This window comes from Amblyomma americanum, chromosome 6, assembly GCF_052857255.1.
Source record: "Amblyomma americanum isolate KBUSLIRL-KWMA chromosome 6, ASM5285725v1, whole genome shotgun sequence".
Taxonomy (NCBI): Eukaryota; Metazoa; Arthropoda; class Arachnida; order Ixodida; family Ixodidae; genus Amblyomma; species Amblyomma americanum.
Genome location: NC_135502.1, coordinates 98,583,772 through 98,597,026, shown reverse-complemented (window position 1 = coordinate 98,597,026; position 13,255 = coordinate 98,583,772). Strand labels below are relative to the sequence as shown.

The 13,255-nt window shown below is 45.2% G+C and overlaps 1 protein-coding gene across 2 annotated transcripts in view; it reads right to left on the bottom strand.

The window, feature by feature from the left end:
- Nucleotides 1–13,255, bottom strand: part of LOC144093913 (cubilin-like) — a 161,398-nt gene that overhangs the window by 118,025 nt on the left and 30,118 nt on the right. For both annotated transcript variants that reach the window (XM_077627663.1, XM_077627664.1), the window contains exons 15-18: nucleotides 12,840–12,952; nucleotides 5,659–5,896; nucleotides 2,423–2,607; nucleotides 1,042–1,213 (exon numbers count right to left, since the gene is read on the bottom strand). In XM_077627663.1, coding sequence (XP_077483789.1) covers nucleotides 1,042–1,213; nucleotides 2,423–2,607; nucleotides 5,659–5,896; nucleotides 12,840–12,952 — 708 coding nt within the window. The remainder of the gene's footprint in view (nucleotides 1–1,041; nucleotides 1,214–2,422; nucleotides 2,608–5,658; nucleotides 5,897–12,839; nucleotides 12,953–13,255) is intronic.

Genomic DNA, 13,255 nt, shown 5'->3' with positions numbered 1-13,255 from the left:
TTGCTGGTGGACATGAGTGAGTGGCTTCGTGCTTTCGTTCGATTTAGTTCCGCAGCGAGATGTATGCCTTCAGAGTTCACGGAGCTTCTTTACAGTTACGTGCAGACTTGGTAAGGGAACATTCGACCTATAACCGTCACCCTTGTTCATTATTTGCAGGTAGAGTGAAGTGGATCTATCCGGCTGGGTCATATTAGCGCACTGGTTCCATCTTTGCAGATGTCATTAAGAAAGTTTGCGAATATTAACAAACATAAAGCTGCGTTTGCAATCCTGAGGTAGAACCTGCCCTCCCCTCCTCGACTCCCCCCCCCCCAAAAAAAAAAAGAAAAGCTATAACTGCAGCATGATCTGAGTGCCTTCAATGGAACCTATTGCAAGATGCATATAGGCTTGGTACATTGCCGACTACGGGGAATATCGAAACGAGAAACGAGTGAGACGCTCAATAGACACCCAAGCTACAGTCTAGGGATTGCACCACATCATAACCGTCATCATCATCATCATCAGCCTGACTACGGCCACTGCAGGGCAAAGGCCTCTCCCTCGTCTCTCCAATTAACCCGGTCCTTTGCCAGGCGTGGCCATCGTATCCCCGCAAATTTTTTTCTCCTCATCCGCCCAACTCCCACCTTCCGCCTCCCCCTACTATATATACGCTTGCCTTCTCTTAGAATCCACTCCGTTACCCTTAAGGACCAGTGGTTATCTTGCCTTTGCATTTCATGCCCGTTCCAAGCCCATATCTTCTTGAATTCGACTAGGGTGTCATTAGCCCGCGTTTGTTCCCTCACCCACTCTGCCCGCTTCCATGCTCTTACCGTTACACCTATCATTTTCCTTTCCCTAGCTCGCTGCATGGTCCTTAACTTAAGCTGAGCTTTCACACAAGGTCACCCAAATGCTTTCCCGACGTGACGGTTTGCGGACGGATCATGAGTGTACTAATTACGAATTACAAAATAATCTAAAATCCACCCCACATTAGAGAAGGCAGCGCGCGCGTTTTGGTTCCGGCGCGTTTTCCCCCGTGCTCACCGTTGACGGCCGCGTAGGTGGCATGGAAGCCCTTGTCTGTGTGAGACTCGTCCGAGTGGAAGTGGAGGAGCATGTTGCGGCCCGAGCTGAGGATGGGCCGATCTCCGGCCGTGTTGTTGGTGCCGCAGAAGGTGGCCAGGAGCCGGTCCTCCTCGGTGGCACCGTCGTAGATCTGCGCAATGATCAAAATAAAGTGGAAATCAAACTTCTCGCTTTCTGCCCAATCGCTCCGCAAGAAGCTTCACAATAACTGTGACCCAATCGCCTCACCTACGTCTCCTTACTCATGCAGACAATAAAGTGGTCTTTCCTGGTTTTTAGCAGCCAGTCATAGAAACCTCAATTACAGCGGTCTAGTGTCTGCTCATTTTTCTTCTGCATTGTTTCACGAGTACTGAAATGGCTTTCATGATTCATCTTCTTGGTTTTTCTTTGTTTTTTTTTTCGTTTTTTGGGGGGTGGGCGCATTCTTTGAAAAACATTTTGGAAGGTGTTTGAATTGTAGAGAGTTCATATTGGTTGTACTTCTCTCCCCTGTTGAGGACTAGTCACGGGTTTGCATACCACAGCGAGAAAATTTCGCGAAGTGATCAACATCAGCGGAAGCACCTTTCAATTTTGTACAGTGACTACAAGGTGTCTTTAACTGCCACGTTTCGAAGAACAGCCAGACATTTTCGTGGGGCGCATCACGCGTAAAATTATGTGAAATGAGTTTTGCACAACACTGTAAAAGCAACACTACCTTCAACTGGCTCTCTAGGGCTAACTCTTATATTGTGAACGTCACACGCAAGTACCACAGAGCCTTGTGCGTGTAAAATACACATTTTAACTTTTACGTCTGTTGGAATGAAGAAGTTTCCTTATTGTTATCAAACTCGAAACTTTCATTTGAATGAACTGAAATAGTTTTTACTTTTCTCTACTAAAAAATCTACACGCAAAATCGGCACTCATTGTTTTTTTTCTTTTTAGCTTGTCAGTTCGCTTTATTTGCCCTGGCTACTTAACGCGCCACTCCGACAGTCAGTCCCAATGCATCAGGATCACATGAAACTATGATGGTAGTGGTGTATACCTGATATTATGAAGTCTTAGTCGCTTTCTGAGAAATGATTTTGGCCACGAAACGAAAGTAAAAACTAGCTTGTCGCACCATCACATCTTCCGCAAAAACTTTAGCTACAAGTCCCCGCGAAAATGAACAGTGCATTTAGGCTTGCGGCACGGAATACGAGGTCTGCGTATGTCGCAAGCGCCTTCTTAATTCTGAAATCCGAAATAGGCCAGAAATAAATAACGTAGCAGAGGAATCTGTGCTATCTCTGGCTCCGCTCTAATTGATTTTCGCGCGGACACCAGGTAAGACGAAGCGGACCTTGAGGAAGTCGTAGGAGCAGTTGGAATGGTGCTCCATCTGAACCGTGGCAAGGTGGAGCTGAATATTCCTGCCCGCTGGCACGGTCAGTGTCCACGTGCAGTCTCTGTTGGAAGGGTAGTGGTCCGGGTATCCCGGGGAGCTGACCGCGCCCACGTTGACCACGGGCATCGCCCCGCCGCACTCTGCAGACCCAAAGGAACGTGCATTTGTGCAACGCGTGCCCACAAATAACAAGGATGTGTGTGAATCGCAGGGGCACATTTACAATGCTATCGATGTTCAAAAACAAAACAAAAAATTGTAGCAGATTAATGTGATTGATGGGGAAGATTACGCGTTAGCATTATTGTTCCTCCCACACGGGTTCAGACTGTGCGAGCAGGTGGATAACCCAGGCCATAAATGACCCCTTGACACGCCGAACCCCACTCCACTCTCCCTATCTAATCCAGCAATCACAGTGTTACACGCTGTACCCCCCCCCCCCCCCCTCTCTCTAACCCGCCTTCCGTCCCCTCCCAGCTACCTGTCTTTTAATTTCTCTTTCCAGCCCAATTACCCTCTTTCCACTTTTCCACAGGTTAACCGAGGCTTCAAACGGATGGACGGACAAACATTTCCGACCTAGGGCTCTAATGCTGCAGCATTAAAGCGCAGATATACAACAATTAACCGAAGGGCTGCAGCCAATAGTATACTTTTGATAATTCCAAGCGAAGTAACATTCGCGAAGACACTTTTGAGATTGGCCAGCACTGACAGCTCGAAGCGGTTATTTTCCTCGGTGGCTGCTTTAAGAGCCACTCTCGGAGATGGTGGCAGGCTCAAAAGGAAAGGGGGGGGGGGGGGGGGGGGGTGTTCAGTTTATTATATAAATTAAATTTCCTTCTGGGCTAAAATTTGTTGCTTTTTTCTGTGACTAACCGCGGTGGGTCAGTGGCTTTGACATTTGATTGCTGGTGCCAATGCCGCGGAATCCAATCCCTGCCGCAGAAGCAGCATTTCGAAGGATATATGCAAAAATGGCGAAGTCAATAATGCGCAACGGCCGGGAACGTTAAATAGACCCGGAAACGCACTACCAATTATCCATTACGTAGGTGACACCTCTCTCTTCCAATTCCTTGAGAATGGACGTAAGTCCACTTTTTAATTCGATCTTTTTGTAACAGCATATATTTTTTTCATTACTGTGACTCCGCTGCTATTCCCGTTGCATATCAGTGGCGTACCTTCATTTCAGACCTCTGACGGAGAACCGATGTTCTTTTCCAAACATCATATCTCCTTTGAAACTTCTAGAAACGGGGCTATTAAGCTTAGCTATGTAATTTCCTCTGTATCACGTGTTTCGGATGAGCAGGCGTTAAGAGTTTGTTTTCTTCCCACACAATAATATATCTTCGCAGCATAAAAAAAGAAACCGATTTCGCAGAAAATTTTTCACAGCAATATTTTAGCGCCAACTGTCAACGAAGTAGCATTAGCCTGACTGCACCGACTGCAGGACAAAGGCCTAGGTCTCCCACATCTTTCCAATCAACCCCGTACTGTGCCAGCTGCGGCAACCTTATCCACGAAAGGTTAGTCACTGCGACGCTTAACACTACCATCGAAACAGACTGAAATTTTAGCAAGCGTACTTTTAAGCGAACAGATGATGGAATGATTTCAAATTATAGTGATTGCTTACATGTATTTAAGTACGTGAGCAGAATTTTCTCGTTTTTAGACATTCAGCAATTATCCTAGTTTTCTGAATGTAACTGTACCGCAACTATTTTTTCCCAGCAATTCTCGCAGTTTCATAGTGTTTCTGCAAAGTACCATCCAGCGGCTGCCCAATTCAGCAAGTTCCAAATTTTTACCAGCAATTTCAGTTACCCAAAAATTACAGTATTAAGAGGATATATAAAAGGCAGAGTGATGCAGTGACCATATTTTGCAGCAATCCCTTTCGTTATATATACCGCTCCTTTAAGTAGTCTGCCCGGCATGTGATGTTGGAGCTGGCGATTGCCTCGGTGCAGCTATAAGTCATGACGTCAGAGGCGACAACTATAAGTGATAGAAAGGCGAAATCCTGCTCTGGGAAATACTCGCTCCAAGATGTGGCACCGCATAAGCTATCATGCAGCGACACGCCAGGAAACAGCGGTGGATCAAAAGCTGTCATGCTGACTAAAATGTTTATATAAGGACATGCAAGAAGTTAATAAAGACCAAGAAAGATAAATCAAAATCACGAGAAAAAGTGTATAGCATCTAAATGTACAGCGATGATGGAAAGAAACGCGAACAGAGCTGAGCCTAGGTGCATCGCGCTTTTACTTCGACGGTAGCAATAAAAGAAGCCTGAGTCGTCCGTGATGCATTCTAGGAGGACGCTAACGTCTTTTTCTTGCCGCCCACGCGATCAAAATAACTTCGAACAGCGGAGCGTGTAGGTACCGCGTAGTTCGCGTTTCTTTCCATCGCAACAGTACCTCACACTCTACAAATGCCACATTGGGAATAATGGAAAGATAAGCGTTTTCTGTCGAAGTGTTGGGACTTTTAATTATAGCAGGTCTTTCCCTGGGGTGCTTTGCCTTTCTTGCTGTGCGCCGTTCCGACAAGCAGACAGATCCAGGCTACAGCGAGGGACCGGTGCCGGTTGACCGAATATCAACCGAAGAAAATAACAAAAACGATATAGAATTGTAAAATACGAAGGAGGACAACAGCCATTAAAATTAATTGCTTGAAAATGGGCGTCTACCGAAAATTATTACGCCATTATATATTTCAGCCAACATTAGAATAAAAAATTCAGAAGGATGCTTAATTTCATTATGTTTTGGCAATGCGATAGCATTAGCCGCTGTTGATGCCTTTACCAGAAGTGTCCTCACTTCCGGTTTGGCGACGTCACGTCCGGTCTGTTGACGTAACTTTCTTCCAGCCAAAGTAAATGCCGTCTGGTGATGTCACTTCCCTCCAGCCACTGAGAATGCCCTGGTCTGATGACATCATTTCACTCCAGCCAATGGGCGAATTTTATGACCATCAATGCATTTTGGCCCCATGAGGCTTCTACTGCTAGAGCATTAAAAGTAACATCTTTCTATGGTTATTTGGTTTCAGTCACCGTTGACTCCTTTCTAAGTGAAGTGTTAACGAGACCATCAACCGATCTCGTTTCCGCATAGAAAAGGAACGGAATTATCCCGGTTTGGGACAGGTGTACGCACCGGGGTCGACGCTGGTCCACTCGATGACGAACCCGTCACCTGCAACCGAGCTGTCGGAGTGGAAGTGCAGGTAGAGCGCCGGCTGGCTAGACACCAGGCTGGTGCCACTGAGCGTGGTGCCGCAGTAGCGGCCGATGGTGCGCCGCGAAGACGTGGAGCCGTCGCGGATCTCGAGGTAGTCGAACGCGCACTCGTGACCTTCTTCCAGGTGGAAAGTGGTGAAGGTCAAGTTAAGCACCTAGAACACGAGTTGCAGAAAAGGCCCCAGTTATTGGTAGCTTTCCGCGTCGTTTGCGGCCACTTTGTCCTTGTACACCGCTACCCGTGACACTCAGGCCGGCGGCGGGCGACCGATCTCTTTTGCAAACCCTGGCAATAAATATTGGGCTGACTAATAGAACAGACCGAATAGAATGCATCAGCAGTATAGCGGTCTAAAAATGCGGCATCAGATTTATTGTGCACGCTATACTTACCCTTACGGTTTGCTGCCACTCCAAGAGAACCTATAAATGCCTGCGACCAAAACTGGGACTGAACGCTGTGAAAGCATTCGGTGGTTATAACGGTGCGTTATTTGTCTGCACTTCTTTAGTCGTACGTCGGGCAACGTCTGTTTACGAAGTCGTGGTCGCAAAAAAAGAAAGGAAAAGAAATTCGCGTGTCAATGGAATTCCGAAACCAGGCCTCGGGTGCGGCCTGATCTCGGTGACCAGAACCGACAACGCACTCTCTCACCAGAACAAGATTTGACCACCCTGGTGTAGTACTTGGCCACAACCTTCTATGAATAAACCTATTGACCCTCGGCCCTCAGTGCCCATCGGCTGCGGAGCAGTTGACCAAGGCGGCGGTGAGACCTGCGACGCAGCGGAGGGTGCTAAGAATCTCTGGCTCCGGACAGCCCGCCATTGGAATCTGAACCTGGCAACGTTTAACGCTAGAACCTTGCCTAGTGAGGTTACTCTAGCAGTGCTGTTAGAGGAACTACTGGGCATTAAATGGGATGCCATAGGGCTTAGTGAAGTTTGAGGACAGGTGAGAGACATTCAGTACTAAGGGACGGGCACACACTGTGCTATCGCGAATTAGCGGATAGATGAGAACTAGGTGTGAGATTTCTCATCAATCATGATATAGCTGCCAACACAGAGGAGCTCTGTAGTATTAACGAGAGAGTGGAAGCTCTCGTAATTAAGCTAAATATGAGCTACAAGCTGAAGGTGGTGCAGGAGTACGCGCCTACATCCAGCCATGATGTCTAGATCGTTGAAAGCTTCTATGAAGATGTGGAATCGGCAATGAACAAAGTAAAATCACAGTACACTGTACTGATCAGTGACTACAATTTGAAGGTGGGCAAGAAGAAGACTGGCGACCAGGAGGTAGGCGACTTATAGGTTCTAGGAATAGCAGGGGAGAATTATTAGTAGAGTTCGCAGATAGAAATAATGTACAGATCATGAATACGTTCTTCCGCAAATGAGAGAACAGGAAGTGGACCAGGAAGAGCCCTAATGGTGAGACTAAAAATGAAATTGATTTCATACTATGCGCTCAACCTGCTATCGTGCAGGATGTGGAAGTCCTCGGAACGGTCCACTGTAGTGACCACAGAATGGTAAGGTCTCGAATTAGCTTAGGCTTGAAGAGGGAAGGGAAGACGCTAGTGAACAGGAAGTCCATTAGCGAGTTAGCGGTAAGTTATAGGAAATCAGGATATCGCTGCAGAACAGATATCCAGCTTTAACTGAGGAAGACGATCTTAATATTCATACAATGAACGATAATCTGACCGCTCTCATTACGGAGTGCGCACTAGAAGTAGACGGTTGTAGGATTCGTCAGAATACCGGCAAGGTATCTCAGGAGACGAAAGATCTGATTAAGAAACGCCAAAGCATGAGGGCATCTAACCCTACAGACACAATGGAGCTAGCACAACTATCGAAGTTAATAAATAAGTGCAAAAGGGGGGGGGGCGGTAGCCGACATAAGGAAGTTTAATATGAAGAGAATCGAGCATGCTATACAGAACGCAGGTAGCCAAAAACGGTGAAGAGGAAAGTAGGCATAGGTAAAAACCAGATGTATGCGTTAAAAGACAAGGAGGGCAATGTCATTAGGAATATGGAAAAGACAGTTAATGTAGCGGAAGAATTCTATGCAAATCTATACAGTAGCCAATGTAATCAGAACGTTTATGAGAGAGAAAGTAGCGCACAGCAATGCGTCATCCCGCAAGGCATGAAAGAGGACGTCAAGAAAGCCTTAAGAGCAATGCAAAGGAGAAAAGCAGCTGGTGAGGATCAGGCAACAGCAGAACTGTTGAAGGACGAAGGGGAGATTGTGCTAGAAAAACTAGCCACCCTGTATACGCAATGCCTTATAACCTCGACTGTACCAGAAGCTTAGAAGAACACAAACATTATCTTAATTCATAAGAAAGGAGACCCCAGGGACTTGAAAAATTAGAGACCGATCGGCTTACTGTCCATTGAATACAAGGTATTTACTAAGGTAATCGCTATTAGAGTCAGGGCAACCTTAGACATTAATCAACCAAATGATCAGGCAGGCTTTAGTAAAGGATACTCGACAATAGACCGTATTAACACTATAAATCAGGTGATGGAGAAATGCGCAGGATATAACTAACCCATATATATATAGCCTTCATTGATTATAAGAAAGCATTCAACTCAGTGGAAACCTCAGCAGTCATACAAGTTTTGCGGAATCAGGGTGTATAAGAGCCTTATGTCAATATACTAGAAGATACATATAGCAACTGCACAGCTACCATAGTCCTGCGTGAAGTCAGCCATAAAATTCCAATAAGGAAGGGCGTCAGGCAAGGAGACACAATCTCGCCAATGCTATTCACCGCCTGTTTGCAGGAGGTGTTCCGAGGCCTCAATTGGGAACATCTGGGGTATGAGTTAATGGAGCATACCTAAATAATCTCTGATTAGTTGATGACATTGCCTTACTGAGTCACTCAGGATGTGAATTGCAAATCATGGTTAATGAGTTAGATAAGGAGAGCAGAACGGTGGGTCTAAAAATTAGCATGCAGAAAACCAAAGTAATGTTCAACAATCCAGAAAGGGAGCAGCAGTTCACAATTGTCAGCGAGGTGCTGGAAGTGGTAAAGTCGTCTTCATCATCATTATCATCAGCCTGACTACACCCAATGCAGGACAAAGGCCTCTCCCATGCCTCTCCAATAACCCTGTTCTTTTCCAGCTGCGTCCACCCTATGCCCGCAGACTTCTTAATTTCGTCCGCCTACCTAACCTTCGGCCGCCCTCAGCTACGCTTGCCTTCTCTTAGAATCCATTCCGTTATCCTCATGGACAAGCAGTTTACTTGCCTTCGCATTACATGCCCTAACCAAGCTCATTTCTTCCACTTGATTTCGACTAGGATGTCATTAACACGCGTGTGTTCCCTCGCCCACTCTGCGCGCTTCCATGCTCTTACTGTTACACCTATCATTTTTCTTTCCATGGCTCACTGCGTCGTCCTTTACTTAAGCTGAACCCTTTTCGCTATTTACTTAAGCTGAACCCTTTTCGCTAGCCTCCACGTTTCTGTCCTGTAGGTGAGTGCCGGTTAGATATAGCTGTTGTACCCTTTTTTTTTGAGGGATTTTGGTAAACTGCCATTCAAAACCTGAGAGAACTTGCCACATGCGCTCCATCCCATTCTTAATGATAGGACAACAGGAGGAACACAGAACGACATGAGCGCTCATGTCGAGTGCTCGTGTCGTTCTGTGTTCCTCCTGTTGTCCTGTCTTGTTACGCGCTGCTCTATTAGTATGTATCACCAACTCGCCCAACAAGCAACACTTCTGGAAGAAGTACATACTAATAGAGCAGCGCATAACAAGACAGGACAACGGACAACAGGAGGAACACAGAACGACACAAGCGCTCGTGTCGTTCTGTGTTCCTCCTGTTGTCTTTTTACGTGCTGCTCTATTATTAAGAATGGGATGGAGCACACATAGCTGGTTCTCTCAGGTCATGAATGGAAGTTCACCAATTTCCCTCAAGAGGAAAGTGTACAACAGCATAATCTTACCGGTACTCACCTACGGTACAGAAACGTGGAGGTCAACGAAAAGGGTTCAGCTTAAGTTAAAGACAACGCAGTGAGCCATGGAAAGAAAAATGATAGGTGTAACATTAAGATACCAGAAGTGGGCAGAGTGGGCGAGGGAACAAATTCATGTTAATGACATCCTAGTAGAAATAAAGAGGAAGAAATGGGCTTGGGCAGGGAATGTAATGCAAAGGCAAGATAACCGCTGTTCCTTAAAAATAACGGAGTGGATTCGAATAGAACGCAAGCGTAGCAGGGGACGGCAGAAGGTTAGGTGGGCGGATGAGATTACGAAGTTTGCAGGCAAGGAGTGGAAGGAGCTGGAAAAGGTCAGGATTAATTGGAGAGATGGGAGAGGCCTTTACCCTGGAGTGGGTGTAGTCAGGCTGTTGATGATGATGAAAACGACTCCGTCCAACCATTGTTCTGAGTAAAAATTGATTCTTTGACACTTTATGACTATGATGACGTTTATTCGACATCGAAATGCCTTTTTGTCATCGAATAATTGAATTTATAAATCTTGCCCCCCAAAAATTAAAGCTAGTGACGTCATTACCGTAAAAGAACGGGGTAATCCCTCTTTGAAGTGAAGGGTGGTGTGCCGTAAACTTCGCGACCCGCGCACAATTATTGAGCAGGTAGCTATAGCTAAAAAAAAAGCGGACCTCTGAAGTTTACGTGAGAGGCTTGCAATTTCTATCAGGTCCGACGATGCCAGCAGTAGGCACAAGGGAAAAAAAAGATAGGTTGCTGTCATCCTGTAAATTGCATAGAACTTCACATTGACGTAAAAATTCTGACGACATGCGACCATGCTTTCATAGGCCAAACCGGCCGCTGCTTAAACATACACCTTATGGAGCATAAGAATTCCTTTAAACAAGACCGCTCTAACCTGTCTGAGCACTGCCGGGTATGTAACCGGCTAGAAAAACCTAAACAACCTGCGCCAGAATTTGAGGACGCCACTGTTCATTTTACACACCATAATAAATTCACACGCAAGCTAATGGAAGCTTATTACATCGTAAATTCAATATACACGTGCATTAGCACCCCTTGAGTAGCCCTAACAAGCCATGAAATAGCTTTCCTTGATGACACTTGTTTTTGTCTAGTGCATTTCTTCTTTCTTGCCGATGTTCAGAGCATTGCTTTAGATCTCTTGTTGATGCGCGTGTAATACGTTCCTGATTAAGATTCCTGGTGCGGCGTCATTGAGCTTTAGTCTTTGTGTGTTTGTATTTTCCGCTTTTTGTGTACATATCACTGTTTTTTCCCAATAAACGTTCAGTTGTGAGTGAGCGCTTGTGTCGTGTTGTCGCAATGTTCTCTGCGTCTTCGTCTTTTTTTGCGCTCTTTAACCTTGAATACGTACCAATTAGCCCAAGTTCTCGCGTTAGCACAATTGTACTTTCGAGATCGCCCGGCGATGGAGACACCTGTTGCTCGTGTTTTATTCCTCTTTGGTTCGTAAAAGCTCTGTTTTCGATTAGAGTGATCTCTTTTGTGATTAGATCACGTTACCTTATCAAAAAAGGCAAACTTCTATTTCTCTTCAGTGTCCCTTTAGTGGTTAGAGTTCTGACTAACTGGTGCGAGCTGCAACTTGACCTTAAGGGCTGAGAAAATGCGCGACAGATTTGACAGAGGGAGAGAAACAGAAGATATAAAAAAAAACAGGGAGGCTAGCCACGCAGTATGGGCTCCGCAGGCCGCACTGCACATGGAGAAGGGAATAAGTTGAGTGAAAGAAAAGAGGATGAGTTTGAAGGGATGCTTAGAGATTGAGTAAAGTACGCATTTTTATGGCCTCTCGGCTCTTGTGTTGTTGGCCATCGTGATTAGCCAGAACGCTGGTGTTTGGTCGGTCACGGAACGTACTTATTACCAAAAACACTGCAAAATGAGGCACCATGTACATTGCCAAAGTAAGGCATGCACTCACTCTGCTGCGAAAGTAAGCGTTCATGGCAGACTGCACAGTTTCAGAGTATGCTACAGCTGAAATCAGCATGACCGAAACTGTAATGAAACTGCTCGTTGCTAACAGTTTGTCCGGCTGAAGTTTTCTCGTGAATTTTCTTTGACCTCAGCTGTCTTGAGATGTGGGCTGAGAAAGTTAATGCGGCATAAGAAAATTTACATAGGTTGCTCAAGTGCACATAGCTCTGTGTAGTGAGCCGGTGAATAGCTTGTCGAGAGTGTCGAAGCAGTGAGCTGGTAAAAAAATGTCAAAAAACAAAAACATGCAAAGTGAGTAAAAAGCGTGCGGGGTCAGTAACAGATAGGAAATACTTGTGAACTGCTGAAACGGATAAATAACAGAAAAAAAGAAGACCAATGTTAAAATGTTACCAAGATCAAAGGGTTGCCACAAGACCCAGCTTAAACATCGAAAAATTCAAACTCTAGAAAGAGAACGAGAACTTGAGGTGCAGCAACGTGCATATTTTAAAAGTATTTACAGATTTATATATGTGTTAAACGTACTCGCTCCAAGAGTACTCGATAGATTTCAGGATTCCTCAGTTGGACCACAGCAGTAGAGAAGTACTAACTTAGAAACTATAGATCATTAAAAAATGTTACCGAGTAGTTTGAAAGTTCATAATATTAATTTATAGTAAGAATTAGAATTATAGAACTAAATGTTTTTCTTTTAATATAGGTGCAAAAAGCGCTAGATATACGTAGAACGCGCAGACTTGAGCTGAAACAAGCACGCAGTAATCCTGCGTTCGCATCGTTCCTCCCATAATTCAACCAAAACAACAATCACCACAGTGACTCAATTCTAAAACACAAATGTAAAAGTAAATAATAGCAAAATATTAGAAAAGAAAAATAACTTGCAAAATACTGCCCCAATCAGATAGTTACGGGCCTCCGCATCAAGCTGCGGTGCAAATTTTTTTCAAGATGATCGATTAAAAGCAAACGGACGACAAATTACAGCCGTCGCTCTGTTTATGTCTTTCAAAGAGAGGTGAAAAAGTCGATTATTATTATTATTTTTTGAAAAGAAAAAGGGTCCGACTTCATACATGCAAAGGTGTAAGTACCTTTTCCGGAGACGTATGGATGATCCATGAGCAGTCACGCTTGTGAGAATAAGTACCGCCATTCTCAGGGTAGCGAAGAGTCCCATTAAAGCCGTACAGGTCGTCATGACAACCTGCGAGCCGAATCAATGCGTTGAAGCACAGTCAGGATATTGTGTAGAAGCGCTAACAGTTGTCGATAACTACAGCGAGAACTGCGTTCTTATTGGCACAGCAATAAAAAAATAAAGCAGTATAAACTGTGTAGTCCATATCATAACTACTCCACTTCTGTTAGTTTCGCAGAAAGCGCGGTGAGGCTTACCGCTTCAGAGATCAGCTCCACAGCATGCGCTTCCACAATAGTGCGAAGAAATGTAACAACAATTAAGGATGGAGGCGGACGACATTGATGGTGGAGTCTTCCCGTGACAGGA